Here is a 13,424-nt window from a genome sequence, read left to right on the forward strand (position 1 = left end):
GACCGAGGGCAGAAAGGGGCCGAGGACCGAGGGCAGAAAGGGGCCGAGGACCGAGGGCAGAAAGGGGCCGAGGACAGAGGGCAGAAAGGGGCCGAGGACCGAGGGCAGAAAGGGGCCGAGGACCGAGGGCAGAAAGGGGCCGAGGACAGAGGGCAGAAAGGGACTGAGGGCAGAAAGGGGCCGAGGACTGAGGGCAGAAAGGGGCCGAGGGCAGAAAAGGGCCGAGGACTGAGGGCAGAAAGGGGCCGAGGACCGAGGGCAGAAAGGGGCCGAGGACTGAGGGCAGAAAGGGGCCAAGGACTGAGGGCAGAAAGGGGCTGAGGACTGAGGGCAGAAAGGGGCCGAGGACTGAGGGCAGAAAGGGGCTGAGGACTGAGGGCAGACGGGTTTCCTCACTTCCGGCCTCTCATAGTTGGGGCGTCTGTATCTATCAGAGGAAAAGGAACAAAAACCTCACGATTCATAGAAATCAGCGAGAGAAAAACACCAAGAAAGTCTCAGAGCTGAAGGGGTTAATTAATTCCCCCTGCCCCAGTAATGGGGAATCTCCACACACCTCCTCCTGCAGAGCCGCACACTAGATATATGGCTGCTCTGTGCTTCCAGGACCTGTGATGATGTCACATGGAGGGGAGGAGTCAGGGGTCACATGATCAGCTCCTCAGTGTATGCAGGGCTCTGCTGTGCTGATTGGTGCTGGATGAGGGGAAGATTATGTGTGGGGTCAGGGGGGGTTTACAGTGTGGATGGAGCAGAGCCGTGTGTGTACGACTTATAAGGAGAGTTGTGTGTCTATGAAGTGTGCGAAGTGGATCCGTATGTACGACGTAGTGTATGGAGCATAGCAGCATGTGTGGAGCAGAGCTGTGTGTGTACGGAGCAGACCTGTTCATGTGTGATCAACCCACAAAGTACAGATAGCTAAAGCACCACTGCACATGTGACGCCCTGGCAAAACCAGGTAGTCACACAGTGTAGGGCTCTGCATAACACCATCCCACACTGGGTTACACACAGCCGACCTGAAACCCTAGTCACCCCCCCAGGGTAGGAAAGGCACACCAGTGGGCGGGACCAGGCAGATGGAGAACGCCCACCTAGGGGTCTGGAGAACCCGGGGCGGGAAAAGAGTCAGTTCAGTTAGGAAGTGTAGAGGAGTGGAGTAGTTGAGGAGGAGAAAGTGAAGGCTGAGACAGAAAGGAAAGGCGTTGGGGTTGGAGCCCTGGTGCATTGGCTAGATGGCAGACAGTGGTCCGTGTCTGTCAGGAGACGGGAAGACGACTACCCGGAGATCCGAGGTGGACTGGGGCAGGGTTGGAGCCCGCCGGTATTGACACTGGAGAACCGACCCGGAAACCGTGCACAGAGGGGGTACTTGGACCCTGAAGCCAGGACCGGAACCAACGGCCTAGCTAATTAACCAATTGAGGGCAGGATTATAGGACCTGTCCCAACCAAAGTCCCAAAAGCAGACAACAGCCCACAGCGGGGAATAGGGCATCCGTCAGGGCCCGGTAGATCCCAAGGGCCAGTGTCAGCGGGCAAGGCTCCCAACAAAAGGACCGGGAGCGAAGTCAGCCACAACGCAAGTCCACCACACCAAACACAGAGTGCAGAGGAAAGTGACACAGACCACCAGTCCGGGTGTGGGACCAGATACACCCGACCGCGGCGGCCGGCCATCAGCACCTTTGTTTACCATTGGACTTGTGTGATTCATTTAATCGTGAGTAAACTAACATACCCCGGTCTGACCGGGCGCGCCGGCCCCTGCAGTCACCATCTTCAGCATAAGAGACACTGGGGCATCCATCCCTACCCATCCAGCTGCCATCCTATCGTTTCCCGAGTGCCCCACAACAGCAGTGGTGGTGCCACATTTCACCACACACCGTGGGTGGCGTCACAGACAGTTTACAGCCAATCCCGCACAAATACGTACCCTTTTATTTGAAGTGTCTGCGCGACCACCGGGTCAGGTAGAATCCCTCGAGCCACACTGCGGATCCGAGCAGTCTGGCTGCTGGCACGGGGGTGGCACACCTCAAAACCTGGCATCACAAACAGGATTGTAACCCATCCACCTACCTGGTGGAAGTGCGCCTTGTTCTGGACTGTCAGCGGTGCTCCGCTGCAAAATTTTGAAAAGCCGCCATTTTTGGGCGCGAAAAACGACTACCCAGTGTCTTCTTCCCCGATAAAGTGCGTGAAGTTGAAGCCCTGCCCTCTGGGAACACGGCCAGAAGGAAGTAATACCCTGAGGCCGAAAACAAAACTAGAGAGCCGCGCGAAGAGACTGCTCTCGGAAAACCAGGGGGGCGGGCGAGAACTGTGGCATGTGACCCAAGGAGATAAGAGGCAGGGACACCAGGACTCTGCCATCTTTTGTTCCTGGACACCATCTCAAGAGGATGTCTGCCCGGTCTGGCAACCCGATCATGGAGGAACCTGCTCCCAGGACTGCTGAATGGGTGGAAGCCCAGACCGCGAGGATGTGCCGCAGGATCCAGACTCAGGCCAACCATATGCTGGCAAGATGGACGGCCGAGATGAGGGATCTGGCTGCAGCCATCAGGGCACACAAAAAGGAGATGGCCTCGGAGGAGCGGGTAAGCGACCCACGCCCCTATGTTCCACCGGAACCGGCCCAACCGGCTGAGGAGCTCGGTCTGCCCCCGTCCGCCACGTCGCCTCCCTCACCACCCGCACCTGTAGTTAGTGACCCTATCGGTCTGCTGCCCCAAACCACGGCAGCGGTACCCGTTACATCTGCCTGCGAGGACCCGGCAACTGGGTCCTCGGGCCACGAGCATGCCACCGCTCCGGCACCCATACCAGCCCCGCGCAAGGCCAAAGCCCTGAAGACGTCCCCTCCAGCCCCGAGCACGGCCGCACCAAAGATGACATCACCCCTTGTCCCGAAGATGGCTGTGCACTTGATGACGTCGGCCCCGGCAGTCTGCCCGGCCACAAGAGAGGCGACACCCGACCGGAAGTCAGACCCAGCAAAGACACCGACCGCTCCCCAGTACCCTATTCCGGCTGAGGCGCAGCTGGGATGTACACGTAGGGCGGCAGAGCAGGCCGCGAATCAACGGAGCCCTCCACTTCAAAGGAGGCCGGTTGTAGCCGGCAGCAAGGGTATCTGGATGGGCCAGGCCCCTGAACAGGAGGAAGCGAAGCTCGAAATCAGTGCCCTGTACTGGGAGTGGCAATGGCAGCAGCTGAAGACCGAGATCACCGCCCGGGAAAAGCGGAAGGCAGAGGTGTTAACCCGTACCTACCAAGAAAAGGACAATCTCCGGCAATCAACCTTCCGGATGTGGGGCCCGACCTACCAAGGACAGGTCCGGCATTTCAGTGCCCAAAAAGCATGGGGCTTCATCTACGAGCCGGGCATGGATGCCAAAATATTTGTTTCCCGGAGGGATGTAGCCCCACACCTGCCCACGGGCCACCTGGATCGAGACCTGGAGCCCAGAGAGTTGGTCTCTTACACCCGGCACTGCGGAGAGAGGGGGTGGTTCACCCTAGACGTGAGGAAGTTGGTGACCAGCTGTACCTCCACCCCCCTCCGCTATTTCAAAGCACAGATGATGAGTAAGGTAGCGGTTCCCGGCTACCCCAGTTTATCCCATTGACAGTTCTTCAGTTTAAATGGACCATGGTTTTTGGACTGGAAAAGCCAACCCAAACACTTTTGGGCTTTGTAAATACCCCAACCTACCTTCTTGTTGCTCGCCGCAGTCTCTGGAGAGGCTGATTGGAGGAAGGGCCTGCGGTAGATTAAGCCGAGGCCCAGTCACCATTGCAATCGGTGACTAATCTCCAGGCCAGTTGACCCCGGACTTGGGGCCCGTGACAAGGACTGCCGGGTAAGGAACTTTTTACCCGGCCCGTGTGGTCGTCACCCGGACCCGTTCCTGGACTTGGGAAAAGGGGTGTGCACCAGTGTTAGCGGTGGCACCAGGGAACAGGTTGTTTTGGGTGGGGGCGATGAGAAAGTGGTCCGTTCCGTCCCGTTCCGTTTGTAACTTTTAAGAATTGTGCCTCCCGTAAAGGGAAGAAATGCTTTTATCTGTTCAAATGTTATTATTCTTGTTTCCCCTTTTTCTATTTTCACAGTTCCGCTTTTAATAAACGTTGGTGGTCGGACAGCCCGTTGACGGTCTGTATTTAATTAAGGGGGAATGTGACGCCCTGGCAAAGCCAGGTAGTCACACAGTGTAGGCCCCCGCATAACACCATCCCACACTGGGTTACACACAGCCGACCTGAAACCCTAGTCACCCCCCCAGGGTAGGAAAGGCACACCAGTGGGCGGGACCAGGTGGATGGAGAACGCCCACCTAGGGGTCTGGAGAACCCGGGGCGGTAAAAGAGTCAGTTCAGTTAGGAAGTGGAGATGAGTGGAGTAGTTGAGGAGGTGAAAGCGAAGGCTGAGACAGAAAGGAAAGGCGTCGGGGTTGGAGCCCCGGCGTACTGGCTAGGTGGCAGACAGTGGTCCGTGTCTGTCAAGAGACAGGAAGACGGCTGCCGGAGATCCGAAGTGGACCGGGGCAGGGTTGGAGCCCGCCGGTACCGACACCGGAGAGCCGACCCGGAAACCGTGCACAGAGGGGGTACTTGGACCCTGAAGCCAGGACCGGAACCAACGGCCTAGCTAATTAACCAATTGAGGGCAGGATTATAGGTCCTGTGCCAACCAAAGTCCCAAAAGCAGACAACAGCCCACCACTGGGGATAGGGCATCCGCTCCCAACAAAAGGACCGGGAGCGGACTCCCGTGTTTCACACCGGGAAGTCCACCACACCAAACACAGATTGCAGAGGAAAGTGACACAGACCACCAGCCCGGGTGTGGGACCAGATATACCCGACGGCGGCGGCCGGCCACCAGCACCTTGGTTTACCATTGGACTTTTGTGATTCATTTAATCGTGAGTAAACTAACATCCCCCGGTCTGACCGGGTGCGCCGGCCCCTGCAGTCACCATCCTCAGCATAAGAGACACTGGGCCCCGGGGCATCCATCCCTACCCACGGAGGGGTTAACATCCAACTGCCATCCCATTATCCCCTGGGTGCCCCACAACAGCAGCGGTGGTGCCACATTTCACCACACACCGTGGGTGGCGTCACATACAGTTTAAGGCAAATCCCGTACAAATACGTCCCCTTTTTTTAAGTGTCCGCGCGACCCCCGGGTCCGGTAGAATCCCTCGAGTCACACTGCAGATCCGGATCCAAGCAGCCCGTCTGCTGGCACGGGGGCGGCACACACAGAATGCTAAGACCGGCAATAGTTATATAGTTACTTAGGTTGAAAAAAGACCTACCATCTAGTTCAACCTTCCTCCACCAATTCTACATTTTGTCCCTAAGTCACTTATAACCAACAATGTTGTGTACTGAGGAAATCATCCAGCCCATTTTTAAAAGCTGTTCTAGTGTCTGCCATTACTACTGTGACGCCCTGGCCTATCAGGTCGTCACAGGGTATTGTGCAATCTGCCCTTCTGTGCAATATCCACCGCCTCCTTGGTTACGAGTCCCTAACCAATGGTGTTGCCAAAACCAGCTAATCAAAATCCTAGGAACACTCTGCACCACACCCACCAGACACACCAGTGGACGGCCTGAGTGGAATATTGTCGCCCACTTGGGGGGTTGGTTAAGGGAAGTCAGGAGTGTCAGGAGTCAGTCAGAGAAATGGAGAGTGTAGTATTGGAGGTGAAAGTGAGGGGAGGTCAGGAACTGGGCTCCTTGGAACTACTAGGTAGCAGACGTTGGTCTGGGCCTGGTATGAGCTGGACCCCCAGTCGCAGAGGATCGTGACAAGGGGCACGGCATTGTCGTGGAGGACAGCCGGCGGCCTTGTACCATCACTGGGCTGGGACCAGGGCACGACGGGGTACGTGGACCCTAGGTCAGGGAGTAGCTTCAGGCAACCTGACAATTCGCCCGACGAGAACGGAGCCTTCAAGATCCGCTGTCCATCCCTCCAAAATCGGGGTACTAGCGCAACGAGAGGGATAGGACTTTCCACAAATACGGGCCAAGAAATCCGAAGCGTGAACCCTGAGAGTAATCTCCCTCACTTAGCCACACTGGGGAGCAGGACCCAACTAGTTTCAAGCTACAGGGACCAACTAGAAGGAAACAAGGTTCCAAGGGAAAGGTCACAGATCAAGAGGCAACACCAGCAGAAACGGGACCTAAACGTGCTTCCCCTCAGCGGCAGCGGTGTCTAGCACTTTGGTTTACTAAAGTTGTCAGTGTCAGCGTTATTGGACTGAGTGAGTACGCAAGTAACCCTTACCTCCCCAACGGCACATCCCTGTCACCATCACCGGGGCATCCCCCTACCCATGGAGGGGTAAAACACCTAGCTGCCCACTCCATCGCCACCGGGTACTCCCAGCTGCAGCGGTGGTACTCTACCTTACCACACACCACGTGTGGCGTCACGAACTCTAAATATAATCCCCTGTAAATACTCCCCTTCATTCGAGTGGCCGCGATATCCCCCCCCCAGGTCCGGACGCCCCTCGAGCCACCACAGAATCGGATCCAAGCAGCTCAGCTGCTGAGACGGGGGCGGCACACCTCGAAAAAAACCTGGCGTCACGAACAGGATACGAGTAGGACCCACTTACCTGTGTGACGTGCACCTTGAAGACCGAAATCCGCGAGTCAAAATCCTGTTCCCATCAATTTCGCCATCTTCCGCCATCTTTTCGCGCCAAAAACACCATCTTCCCCGCGAAAGCGCGCGAAGCAGAAGCCCCGCCCTTCGTCCTGCGTGTGAGGCTGAAACCGGAAGTTCCCAGAGGGCCACAGTATCGACAGGAGTGCTGAGTGAAAACCGAGGGGCGTGCTGGAATGTAACTACAGCGGAAGAGAAGCAGGGACTCCAGGACTCTGCCATAATATTCCTGGACAGCGCAGAGGCAAGATGGCAGAGCGGAACTGGTCACCGGAATCTGCTGTTCCGGAACCGTGACCTGGATCGAGGAGGAGACAGAGCAGCTGTGCAGGAGAATGCAGACGCAGTTCCTGTTCATCTTGGATCACTGGAGGGAAGAGATGAGGAGCCTGGCGATGGCGGTGCGAACCCATGAGATAGAGATCCCACGTGAAGAGAGGGTAAGCGGTTACCCAGTCCCTATTGATTACCCCAATACGGCCAATGCGGCTGTGGGATCCGGACCGCCCTCGCTCCCGGCGAGCACACCACTGCCACCAACCCCGTCGTCGGCAGACGCCGAACTGCCCACTTCTACCCCGGCAGCGGAACCTTCTGTGCCTTTGAGTGAAACCCCAGCTGCGGAAACCCCTGCTCTAACCCTCGACCCGGTCACGTCAGCCGTCACCCCGACACCGGCCAGATCACACCCGGCCGCATCACCAGGCCCGTCCTCAGAGGTGGAGCACCCGGACTCTGCAACCCCGGCTGCGGAGCAGTCGGTCCTTTTGTTACCCAAGGCGGAAGTGTAGCTTGGAGGGCTGTCGGTTCCACCACTGCACGGCATCCCAACGGCTGTTGGGGCCGCAAGAGTGCACCTGAAGCCAGAGCCAACTAGGGATCTGAGGCCAACGCCCCCTACTGGGAACGACATCATCAGCAATTAAAAGTGGAGATCACAATACGAAACCGGCGATGACGGGAGTTTGCCGCCCGCAACCGTGAGGAGAAGAAGCAGGTGAGGAGCGCTGCTTCACGAGTCCGAGGGCCATGGTGTCGTGATCTGGTGGACCGTTTTGACCCCGTAGAGGGATGGGGGTTCATTCGGGAGGCGGGCCTCACAGCTGGGGTATTCGTGTCACAACGGGATGTGGCGCAGCACCTCCCCGAGGGACACCCCGAGCGAAATATGCAACCAAAACATATGGTCACCTACACCCGGCATTGTGAAGAGCGGGGCTGGTATGCCCTACAAGTGTTCAAGCATGTGATGCCGGAAGAAGAGCCTGTGCCGGCATTGATAATACGTAGCCGCAAGGAAGCATGGCTACGGGAACCAGAAGTTTAATGTTTTAAATAGAAAGTGTCATTTATCTGTGCCTAAGTTTATTGTTTTTCTAAGTTTGTTATTTTCTATATAGAAAATGTTAGAAGATAAGCACCTAATCAACCGGGTCTGAATGAAAGAGTGAAAATTACCAGATTTGCGAGAAGATTTGTTATAATGTCCATGTACCTACCCCGGTACATGGACTGTGTTAGTTATATATAGTAAAAATGGACCACGGTCACAGGACTTGTGGTTTTGTAAATAGTTGCACCTCCTGTGCCCACCAGAGTCATCTACTACAACACCCGGGACCTTAACCTGGTCACGGACCCACAATAGGTTTGCAGGGCGTCAGGTTTTTTGGTGGCGGGTTAATGGGATCCGGGACATTGGGACTAGACTGTACCAGGAAGAGGCTGCAACGGAGTAGGTTGAGCCTCCGCTATTACTGAAAAGGGTAGCGTTCCACTGTTAGAAAGATGAACTCATAAAGTGTTAAGTAACATTTAAGTGGCAAGCCTCCTTATTGTGGGATGAACCTGTGTAAATAAAATGTTCCTTTTTCTATTTTTTCACAGTTTGAAAAAAAAAAAAAATAAACCTCTGATGTCCTGTAGCTCGGGGACGAGCTACGTTTAACCAAGGGGGAATGTGGCGCCCTTGCCTATCAGGTCGTCACAGAGTATTGTGCAATCTGCCAAAACCAGCTAATCAAAATCCTAGGAACACTCTGCACCACACCCACCAGACACACCAGTGGACGGCCTGAGTGGAATAGGGTCGACCACTTGGGGGGTTGGTTAAGGGGAGGTCAGGAGTGTCAGGAGTCAGTCAGAGAAAGGGAGAGTGTAGTGTTGCAGGTGAAAGTGAAAGGAGGTCAGGAGCTGGGCTCCTTGGAACTACTAGGTAGCAAACGTTGGTCTGGGCCTGGTAGGAGCTGGACCCCGGTCGCAGGGGATCGTGACAAGGGGCACGGCATTGTCGTGGAGGACAGCCGGCGGCCTTGTACCATCACCGGGCTGGGACCAGGGCACGACTGGGTACGTGGACCGTAGGTCAGGGAGTAGCTTCAGGCAACATGACAATTCGCCCGATGAGAACGGAGCCTTCAAGATCCGCTCTCCACCCACTCCAAAATCGGGGTGCTAGTGCAACGAGAGATTTAGGACTTTCCACTAATACGGTCCAAGAAATCCCAAGCGTGAACCCTGAGAGCAAGTTCCCTTAGTTAGCCACACTGGCTAGCGGGACCCAACTAGTTTCAAGCTACAGGGACCAACTAGAAGGAAACAAGGTGCCAAGGGAAAGGTCACAGATCAGCAGGCAACACCAGCATAAATGGGACCCAAACGTGCTTCCCCTCAGCGGCAGCGGTGTTCAGAACTTTGGTTTACTAAAGTTGTCAGTGTAAGCGTTATTGGACTGAGTGAGTATGCAAGTGACCCTTACCTCCCTGTCACTATCACCGAGTCCCGAGGCGTCCCCCCTACCCATAGAGGGGTTAAACACCTAGCTGCCCACTCCATCGCCACCAGGTACTCCCAGCTGCAGCGGTGGTACTCCACCTTACCACACACCACGGATGGCGTCACAGACTCTAAATATAATCCCCTGTAAATATCCCCCTTCATTTGAGTGGCTGCGAGAACCCCCCCGGGTCCGGACGCCCCTCGAGCCACCTCGGATCTGGAGCCGAGCAGCTCGGCTGCTGACACGGGGGCGTCACAGTACCTCTTGTGCTATGGATGGTGTTTTTGTTGGCTTGGCTGTTGCTGGTTGTGAAGAGGTTAAGATTCTTCCTGAGAATGCTTCTGGGCTCCCTCTAGTGGCCAGTGCTGGAAGTGTGTCAGGTTCTTTGCTTGTCACTAAAACAGATGCAGGGCCTGGCTCTAATCCCCGTGGGCCAATCATGTCCAGCACTTTTGTATAAAGGAATGGATTCTGTCTCAGACTAGTGCCGGTGACATGATTTCCTGTGCTCCAGTGAGCATATCTTGAACACCAGGTCTTTCTATTATGTTGGCCGTGTGCCTGTGACCCACTAGACACTTCTCAAGAGTGCTCCAGCTTGTTTTTTTTTCCTTGGAGATCTCCAGTGTTGTCTGCTGCAGTGTGTCTGCTTTTTGCAATGCAATTTTTGCTTTTTTCCTAGTCATCTTGAACTCGCTTTTTGGAGCCTGGGATGAGTACTTTGTCTTCTTTCCTGATTGGTTTTCATTTCATGCATTTTTCTCTTGTATTTACTTGATTCAATTTCAATTAGTTTTGAAATGTTATGGAAACTGTTTATTCTCAGTGAAAAAACGCATAGTGGAGTTTTTTCTCTCTGTCTCAACATTGTTCTGAATTTATTTTCGCTCAAATATGCCTTTATGTTCCATTGTGTTCCCACTGATGATCTTTATCAAAAGGACATTGCTGAGAATCCAGTGAAGGCTTTTTTCCACCATTTTTTCCATATTCACTTTTTGTATTTAGTATTCCACTTGAATGTACTGCTCATTATTAGTCATTTTGGACATTGAACATTTTTCTGCCTATGGCAAATGCTACTAAGCCATTTTTGTGACAACTTCTTTTGCATGCTAATCCTGCCTGGTGTCCTGCACATGAGTTCCCTGATGTAGTGGGTGGAGGATCGTGTGGTCCTAAGGGAATTTTGATCATTAGGAGTTGGCATACATTAGGGTTTTTGCTGGCAGCACCCAGTGATCTATCCTAACCTTTTGTGTCTTAGTTAGCAGGACCTCTCTTTGCTCAACTCTATTCTTAACCAATTGTTTGCTTCTTATATCATCGTCAGTATATGTTGGGGGCTTTAACTATCCCTTTGGGGCTGCTCTGAGGCAAGTTATTCCTTTCTTCTTCTTTGAGGCTAGCTAGTTTCTTAGGCGGTGACGACTCGACTAGGTAGAGTAGGCACGCTCCACTGCTATTTCTATATGTGTATACAGTCAGGGGGTTGCTGCCTGTTAGTTACCAACCACTCTGGTGCTCTATTTTGGGGGTTTACCTGTTTTTTTTCCTTCCGGACTATTGGGGTAGTAGTTCATAGTTCTTGAGTTGCCCCTATCCCTGGATTGGAAAGGAGTTTACCCTTGAATGGGATATTTATGGGAATATCAGCAGTCTCCTGACCATAACAGCTCCGGGATAAACTTCTCAGCTAAATACCTTTGCAATTACTTGGAGCAGGGAACACTTGCAGAATCCTAGCATCTCCCAGTATGCGATTGCATGTGTGGCGCCCTGGACTAGCCAGGTCGTCACAGGTACTACAACATACACCCCCACCCTGAGACAGGCACATCAGCCAGACACAAAATCCTTGTTGCCTCCCTCCAGGGGCTGATGTCCACACCAGGTGGGGTGGAGCCAGGCGGTTGGCCCCACCCACCGAGGAGTTCACAGTCCTGGAGGCGGGAGAAGGAAGTCAGTTCAGATCAGTGAGTGAGGAGTAGAGAACAGTTAAGAAAGTGAGAGCAGTGAACTGGAAGTGGAGGAGCGAACTGACCATGTCCGGGTGTGTGGCCCGGACACTTAGAGCAAGGTTGGCAGACGGTGGTGGCCGTCTGCAGGAGAGGCAGATCAACGCGGAACCGTAGGATCTTACCGTTCTGCCTGCTGGTAGAAGTGCGCCTTGTGCCCCGCCGGCGGTGTCTGGCCGAAAAATTTCAGAATCCGCCATCTTGGGCGCGAAGATTTTCCCGCTCGAGCGTCTTCTCGAGCAGTGGAGGCGCGAAAGCCGAAGCCCCGCCCCTGAAGAGGAGGTGCCGAGAAAAGACCAAGGGGGGACGGATGGCGTCCGGCCGCATGTAAACCGAGGCCATAAAAGCAGGGACGCCAGGACTCTGCCGCCATTTGGTTCCTGGAAGATACTATTGCCAGCATGTACCGTCCGGTAGTCCCGCAGTCCCCGAGCCCGCGCCCGGCACCGCAGCGTGGGTGGAGGTCCGGACCGTTCAACTGAGCAGCCGTCAGCAGGTGAAAGTGCAGCTCCTCCTGGAGGAGTGGGAGGCAGACATGGCGGCCATACGGAGACGCGAGGTGGAGGAAGTCTTGGAGGAGCGGGTAAGCGACCCACGCCCCTGTGTTCCTACAGGATCGGTCGTCGCAGCTGAGGGGCCCGGTCTGTGTCCGCTCCCCCTGCTGCCTCCCCCGCTACCCGTGTTGGCTGCTGCCGCCCCACCACTAGGCCCGCTACCCCCACAACCGGTAGCGGAACCCTGCCTGTCCGCCCGAGCGGACCAGCCTGTAGAAGTCCGCAGACGACCCGCACCGCTTCCGTGGAAGCTCCCGAGGGCAGCGTCAGTCTGCGAAGATGCACCGGCGGCATCGAAAGTGACCGCACCCCGCACCGTTCCGGCTCCGGTGATCCGTGCTGTCCAGGAGGAGGCGGAGGCTCAGCAGGTGAGGACCCCTGTACCCATATCCCATGCCTCGGCTGAGGCTGCGCCGGGTCGCCGCTGCGAGGCAGCACCCAAGGCCATGACACCGCGGGACCTTCCACAGCGAACACCAGTAGTGGGCAGTGTGGCGGAAGTCCTGCGGGGCCCGACCCGCGTGCAGGGGCAGCGAAACGCCCCTTATTGGGACAGGGAACCGAGCCAGCTAGGCCGGGAAATCGCAGAGAGGGAGAAGCGGAAGGCTGAGTTGATAGCCCGCACGATCCAAGAAAAGGAGAACCTCCGCAGAGCCACCTTCTGGGTACGAGGCCCGAGATACGAAGGCCAGGTACAAAGATTCGACCCCCCGCCGGGGGTATGGATTTTTTTTCGAGCCGGGCCTGGAAGCCGAGGTGTTTGTGGCCCGTCGGGATGTTAATGCCCACCTGCCAGAGGGCCACCCGGGCCGTAACTTGCTCCCAGGCGATCTAGTGACATACACGTGGCACTGTGGAGAGAGGGGCTGGTTTTCCCTTGATGCCAAGCTGAGAGGAGGCCAGGAGGCCCAAGAACCGTCCCAGTCCCCTCCTCCGGCCTGCGGTGTGGACTTGAAATAAGGCAGCAGGTCCTCCGTTGCACCGTTGTCCCCGTTGGGACCACCAGTACCGTACCCTGTTAAGTAAATGAGTAAATGAATGAATCAAACGAGAAAGTAACCTGATTGGCACCATGATTGACCCGGCCGTTGCCGGCAAGTTGTCCCCGTAGGGACCCTTTGTACCGTTGGCATGAGGAACTCTTTATGGACATGCCTGAGAACTTGCAGGGCACCCACGAACTAGTGTGATTGTAAATATGTTGGGGTATGTTTCCGTTGCCGCCTCCGGAGAGGCTGATTTGGAGGATGGGCCTGGAGGAAAGAGATGGCCCAGGCCCGCCACTACCGCAACCGGCGGCGATCCTCCAGGGGTCAGGGGTCCCCCATGGACGTGGGGTCCCCTGAAGTGATAGCCGGGTGCGA

At 55.5% G+C, this 13,424-nt stretch overlaps 1 protein-coding gene across 1 annotated transcript in view; it reads right to left on the reverse strand.

The window, feature by feature from the left end:
* The window catches only part of LOC142313000 (uncharacterized), a 145,178-nt gene that overhangs the window by 12,772 nt on the left and 118,982 nt on the right, over window positions 1-13,424 (reverse strand). Inside the window, exon 7 of the mRNA XM_075351987.1 lies at window positions 7,002-7,007. Coding sequence (XP_075208102.1) covers window positions 7,002-7,007 — 6 coding nt within the window. The remainder of the gene's footprint in view (window positions 1-7,001; window positions 7,008-13,424) is intronic.

The sequence above is a fragment of the Anomaloglossus baeobatrachus genome, chromosome 5 (assembly GCF_048569485.1).
Source record: "Anomaloglossus baeobatrachus isolate aAnoBae1 chromosome 5, aAnoBae1.hap1, whole genome shotgun sequence".
Taxonomy (NCBI): Eukaryota; Metazoa; Chordata; class Amphibia; order Anura; family Aromobatidae; genus Anomaloglossus; species Anomaloglossus baeobatrachus.